The following is a 6,888-nucleotide window of genomic DNA, read 5'->3' as shown; positions in this document are numbered from 1 at the left end:
CGACTCTTGAAAACATTTAAACATATAAGAATACGCATTTGAAATGTCATCAATAGCTAAAAAAATCCATTTCGATGTGGTTTCCCAAGAAATATATAAACAAAAATAATGCATTATAAATATGACAAGTACGTAATCGCATTGTTTAGCATGTACATGCGGTAAAATTACATAAGTTCCTTTGGGGTACGTAAAAGGTTTGTGCATTTAAGTTAAAACTAATTCTGATATTTTCTATCCTTTAAGATATGAAAACATACTTTAAAAACAAAAATCTAATTTTTCGTGAAAGTAAAAAATGATAGTGAAGCAAAAATGTATATTTTTCAAATATCCAACTCAAATGAAACACAAACATTCCTTGGTGTTATAAACACAGTTGGCTAATCATATCACGTAAATTTCAATAGGTTTGTTTTTATGTTAATTAGTTCTCAGAAATTCCGTAATTTTGCTATATAAGAATACATTAAAATCTGCGACAACATCATCCAGCTTGTAATACATATAACATGTCCATTCGTCTTTTCGTGGCAGTAGTTGCAGCACTTTGTACTTGCAATGGAGAATTACTCTCAATCCAACAAAATAAATTGGATAGTAAGTTAAACTTTTAAGAATTATTATTTGTCTTTAAGCCGATTAATTTTTTTGATTTATTAATATGCATGTAAATATTATCATACCAAGTTTACATTACAATATATATTTATGCAGTCCACCCACAATTATTTAAAGTTTAGCAACACATATTTTTAATCTTAAATTGTAATACTTCAAAAATAAACTATACTTCTTAACTCAAAAAAACATAAATTATTGTAACAATGAAAAAAACTATAAGGTGCAAATTTTTAATCGACAAAATCACAATTATAAGGATGTTTTATTCAAAGTTGTTCTTTTTATTTTGTATATTTCTGGTCTGAAGCGTTGCTGATGGAGGTTGTTTAAAAAAGACGGGTTGTGCTACGGATATTATATTTATTCACGCTCATGTTGCTTATATTCAATGCGCTATTGGCCATTTTGTCCTATCTATATAAGTTGAGGTGTGAGCTTTGGGTCATTGGTGAACACATGTTCATGAAAGATGAAGTACGACAATAACAGCGCTATTCAATTCTTAAACAGTTGGTTCTTTTCTCGTTTTCATTAGATTTTTGTCTAACGTGCATCCAACACATATTCTTTATTTTAATTGATTAAACAATTTATTTATTAGTGACTACAGGTGTGATCTTTTCAAATTATTGTCAAAGACCTCAAACATAGCAGGATTAAGAACATCAGTAAAACCACTGTTCCTTGCTTATAATTGTTTATTCATCTATATCTACAATGTATCCTTTCCATTTTGTTTATACTGTAGCTGCTGGGCAATATAGGGAATCAGGAAAATATAAGTATATGTAAATAATTATTGTCGACGCATTAGCTATTTCGTTCAAAACAATAGTCAACTATCATTTTAATATCAGAAGGCAGTTTATTTCCCTGTTCAATTTCTTGTTACCACAATTTTTAAAGAATAGTTCACGAATTGGAGTATAGCTAACCTTACACAAATTTATACTAAAATAATTAAGATATTATGAAATTAATACAATATCTTAAATAATTTGAAATTTTAAATATTTCAGTAATAAACGACCAAACAAGCGCAGATATTCTTAATTATATCGTCGATGAGATTAAAGACACGGCAGATGAGGAGCAGATTCTAACACAATCATGTGAAACTAAAGTTAACGGAACAATAAAGGCATGTGATGAATGTCATGGCAATATTTGTGCACAGGATCCGGAGTAAGTAGAACTGATATATTGATTAGGCAAAACAACTCAAGAAAATGTAATTATGTTGGAATTAAATACAACATACTGAAAGCTAAATATTACCTCAAATGTTTCAAAAACTGATCCCTTATTACAAGGTTTTATAGTGACAAGTCATATATTGAAGTCTGTCTCCTGTATAGACCTATCATCTTGAAATCAGGAATATGTTCTCTTTAAGATAATTATAGTACCAATTTTGCCTAAATACAAGGTTATCTTCTTGTTGCTCAGTCTTTAGTTTACTATGTTGTGTTTTTAAAACTGTTGTTTGTCTTAAAATGTTTGCCATGGCGTTGTCAGTTTGTTTTCGACTTGTGAGTTTGAATATCCCTTTCTTCTCTTTTTTTTTAATTACTACAGACACATAATTTGATGAGGTGATTTACTCGGCATTTTTTTCATACATGTACACGTTTTAACAGAACACGTTGAATGTTACATAATACTCAACCTTTTATTGTGTAAGAAACTCGAGTGATACACATGTCTGTTGTTCGTTAGGTTTCAATATATATGAGACACTTTTATGTGTTGAATGTATACATTCAGCAGGGAAAGATAATATTTGTCTCAGACTTGAAGCTAATTTCAGTAATGGTTTTTGACTGAGGAATAAAATGGGGAATGGAAATGGGGAATATGTCAAAGAGACAACAACCCGACCAAAGAGCAGATCACCCCCAGTTTTTGGTGGGGTTCGTGTTGCTTAGTCTTTAGTTTTCTATGTTGTGTCATCTGTACTATTATTTGTCTGTTTGTCTTTTTATTTTTGGCCATGGCGTTGTCAGTTTGTTTTCGATCTATGAGTTTGACTGTCCCTCTGGTATCTTTCGTCCCTCTTTTTTAACAGCCGAAGGCTACCAATGGGTCTTCAACGCAGCGAGAAAATCTCGCACCCGGAGGTGGTCCTCAGCTGGCCCCTAAATAAAATTGTGTACTGGTTCAGTGAAAATGGACGTCACACTAAACTCCAAAACATATAATGTGTTTTTGTTAACAACATAACATATTTGCAGTGTTTTATGTTTGAATACCATATTTGACAGCCAATTAATATAACTTAAGTATTACTAGTATAATATTTGAAGTTGTCATCTTTTGTATTCTTCATAGAATACCTAGACCAGACATAGGAAAGTTACTAACAGTGATCAAACCTGTTCCAGAAATAGCTAAGTTCATTGGTAAAATTGGTAAGAAAGTGGGAAAGGAAGCTGCTAGATTTGGAAAGAAAATAGGAAAGTTTTTTAAAAAAATTGGAGGAGGAGTTGGACGTACCATAAAAAAAGTTGGAGGAGTTCTAAATAAGGTTAAAGGTGGGATTAAGAAAATCGGATCAAAAATAGGAAGTCATGTTAAAAGATTAGGAAAGGGAGTCGCAAAAATTGGCAGGAATATTGGACGAGGTGTTGGCAGAATCGGCAAAAATATTGTACGAGGGGTTGGCAGAATTGGAAAGAAAATTGGACGAGGTGTTGGCAGATTTGGTAAAAATATTGGACGAGGTTTGGGCAGATTTGGCAAGAAAGTTGGACACGGTATCAAGAGAACTGGCAAAAAGATTTGGGGTGGAATTAAAAGTATGTTATAATAAATAGATAAATGTGTTTATTAATTTATAGTTGCATAAATCGAAATCAATTAACGTTTTTTATTTTATTTCGTGATGATTGATAACAATAACGTTTTGAATTCATACGATTTTAATAAATAATTGGCCGTCGAAATTTTTTTTCATAGATTTTCAAGATATATTAAGCAAGTCCCCCTTTGGCATCTCCCTTTTATTTTTAAATGTTTATCTAATTTTAAATGCAAGTTTTAATGATCCAATTTGTTTTGTTCGTATCACGATATTACACTATTCGACAATTTTGGTATTTTCTCTTTCAGAACTTTTTGGAAAACGATCCACAAGACATTTGATTGCAAAACGATGTGTACACAGTTGTCCAGTTTGTAATGTACTTGATACAAATAAGAACACCGAAGAACAAATAGTTGGAAAAAGTAAGTGCATATAGCAATGTGAAACATGTCTATTTATATTAGATTGTTGACTTTTGGAAGAAATGACTTGATGCCCTCCGCTTATACTTCATTTGTAACAAACGAGAATTTATAGAGAATTAATATTTTCTCTGCTTGAAGTTTAAATAAAAGGCAATGTAAAGAATAAAAAGGATGGTATCTAAATTATATACATTTTTCTCCTTAATTTGCAGTATGTGGGTCAAGTTTTGTTTCAAGACAGAAACAGATATTTGACAAAGTGCGAGGTTTAGAAGACACATACAACTACATTATTGATAAACCTGTAGTTACAAAGGTAAACATTTTATCAGTATCTTAATATCATACAATCCATTATGAAGTCATAACTAGTATGATTAATTTTTTTTTGTTTTTTTTTATTGTTACAACGGTTATTTTGCTTATACATGTATAACCCTTTTCGGATAAAATGGGATGTTAATATATCTGAGATCATATTAACGACCAGACCTTGATTTATTATGTATAAAACAAGATGTGGGGTAAACGTCACTGCTACAGCAACCTAACGACAAATAAAACCCATTACTAATATTATTTGTATATTAACATGTATTAAAAATGCAAAGGTGATCATCACTTCTGTTATAGATTTAAAATAATTTAAAAAAACTAAAACTGTATGGATCATTCTTTTATACAAAAATGCAGTGTAGAGTTAAGTTTACATATTGAATTAATATTACCTAATATAAAATCTGTATTTTGTGAATTTATTTGTAAATAAAAGTAAAACGCAAAATTTTGATGCATTTTTACACTTTTATATTTTGCCCTCCTTAGGAACATTCAGAGTCAAAATGATAAATAAAGATATAAAACACATAAGGAACTTTTTTTTACCATGCGAGGATTTTTGCAACAGGTTTTTTCTAGATGTTAATGATTTTTTATTTCAGCAAATATTTAATGAACAGCACATACAATTACCGTTTCATTTACACAACCATTCTCAAACTTATTTTTTGCATGTAATTACGATTTTTAACAATTAAGGACAGGCTAATAGACTTTTTTATTGTTCTTTAAAACTGATTCATGTTCAACATGCTCCACTGATTATTTACTTTCTTTTACAAAACAACTAACCATTATTGAATCACTATAAAAATGTAAAAATATGAAAATTTGTGTATGGATCAATTTCAGTTCTGTTGGTGCGACAAGTTCCCTACGGTGACCAAGATTCTAAACAAACTATATTTTTTCTTCAAAATTTATAACCTAACTATATTTCTTCAGAATCCAAATAATTCCAGGTCTCATTCAACCAATCCCAAAGCCCTATATTCAACCAAGTGTTTGAATTTTCACAGATCTTTAAATATTTTACCCTAACGTTAACTTTGTGAAAACCAGGTATATTCTAAATTAAACTTATATCACAATAAGCAAAACAATGTAGCACATTAAACTAAATATTCCATTGAAAATTCATGGACAAGTTAAATGAGCCCACATATATATATATATATATATATATATATATCTAATTCATCATATTTTTTTTCATTTATGCAATTCATTTTCTTGTTTTAGTAAACAAAAGCACTATGTTTTGTCAAAGTTGGGCTACTTTGACCTACGTTCTCAATGCTAATTGGTTGAATTAGTGATGTGACACCTCCAGCTTCAGATTTGCGTGTAATAAACAGTCGTTACAAAAATAAACAAATACCAATCTTTAAATCAAAGTTTAACAGACAACAGCATTGTTATTGTTGAATAGCCTTAATTAAATTACAATATATGATTGTCTTCTTGCATTGGTATTTTGATTTTTTTTTACTTTCACGACTAATGTTTTATAATAATACATTTTAAATTGATAACTACAATAACCTGTACTTTATGTTTTTTGTTTCAGGTGGAATATGAAACTAGCAGTATTGTTGTTGTTGGCGGGAAAATGGCCTTCAAGAAATCCTTTATTACATTCCAAACGGACAAAATCAAGAAACGATTTCAACTTTCCGGACTATTTCAATTCTCTAACATAGATGACATGGCCATAAAAATATCAAAAGACGTATTAGCTAAAATGTTCTAGAGTTACTACATAGACCAATTAGTCAATAGTCCATTTGCCCATTACCGATTTGATTCTGTTATTACACAATTTTTTAACAAATTACTTTCGGAATCCCTTTGTCAATCGAAGACTAGTTCTATACCGGACAAACTTGGCTTTTGCCCACGCAAAGCATGATAAGTTGAAAGTGATATATCGGCGATTTCACAAATTGTTAATGAATAATAACTTCGGTTATCCAAAGTGTTTACCTTAACAACAAATTAAATGTAATTAAAAAATTGAAAAACGTAAAGGTTACACACATTATGCACACTTAAATTTGCTCTTTCCACTAGCTCTCCATTGTTAATAAAAATTGATGTCCCTCCTAAGGGAGACAACTAAAAAAGGGATCTCTAATTACAGGGTCAATTACGGGAATTGGCAAACAGACTTTTCAGACTAATATAAAAATGAAAAATGTGCAATAAAATGACAATATGTCTTCATCAATATAATTGTGTGTAATGTTTTAAAATATGCTTGTTGAAATTGTGGGTGTGATATTTTTTTACTATCCTGTTTTTGTTTAATTGTATTTTTAATTGTATTTTACGTTTTACTTACAATAAACATCAATTATTTACTGTAGTCTTTTATATGTTGCATTTCCAAAGAAAAAAAAAGAAAATACGAATAATTACCTTATCCGCGTTGCAGAATGTAATTATATATCACATATAATATTTTATATCTACGAACCAAAAAGGACATATGATTTAACTATGGTACGGAGGATACAAGTGTTGTAAACCTGTAAAAATCACTGATTCTAACTCCGAAACAACTCTCAAGCCAACAGGATGACTAAGAGTATTTTAACTAGAAATAGAAACCCTAGTTATTTTAAATTCATAAACTGCTGAAGATCCCATTTTTTCTTTCTTATTCAAAACGCTATACGAATCTATTGATGA

General features: G+C 30.0%; 1 protein-coding gene across 1 annotated transcript; it reads left to right on the top strand.

Moving 5' to 3' along the window:
- Positions 1 to 503: 503 nt before the first annotated feature.
- On the top strand, positions 504 to 6,555 carry LOC127707779 (uncharacterized). The gene is made up of 6 exons (XM_052212542.1): positions 504 to 600; positions 1,644 to 1,809; positions 2,956 to 3,422; positions 3,736 to 3,852; positions 4,068 to 4,171; positions 5,765 to 6,555. The coding sequence occupies exons 1-6, from the start codon at positions 513 to 515 to the stop codon at positions 5,945 to 5,947; spliced, it is 1,125 nt and encodes a 374-aa protein (XP_052068502.1). The 5' UTR covers positions 504 to 512; the 3' UTR covers positions 5,948 to 6,555.
- The last annotated feature ends 333 nt before the right edge of the window (positions 6,556 to 6,888 follow it).

This window comes from Mytilus californianus, unplaced genomic scaffold, assembly GCF_021869535.1.
Source record: "Mytilus californianus isolate M0D057914Y unplaced genomic scaffold, xbMytCali1.0.p SCAF_7, whole genome shotgun sequence".
Taxonomy (NCBI): Eukaryota; Metazoa; Mollusca; class Bivalvia; order Mytilida; family Mytilidae; genus Mytilus; species Mytilus californianus.
Note: the sequence above shows the minus strand (reverse complement) of the source record. Positions and strands in the feature narration are given on the sequence as shown.

What these genes read in the sequence shown, in the direction of transcription:
- LOC127707779 (XM_052212542.1), top strand. Translation starts at nt 513, where the DNA reads ATGTCCATTCGTCTTTTCGTGGCAGTAGTTGCAGCACTTTGTACTTGC. An exon ending in CCAACAAAATAAATTGGATA is followed by an intron (nt 601 to 1,643) that starts GTAAGTTAAACT and finishes TAAATATTTCAG; the next exon opens with TAATAAACGACCAAACAAGC. An exon ending in AGAACAAATAGTTGGAAAAA is followed by an intron (nt 3,853 to 4,067) that starts GTAAGTGCATAT and finishes CTTAATTTGCAG; the next exon opens with TATGTGGGTCAAGTTTTGTT.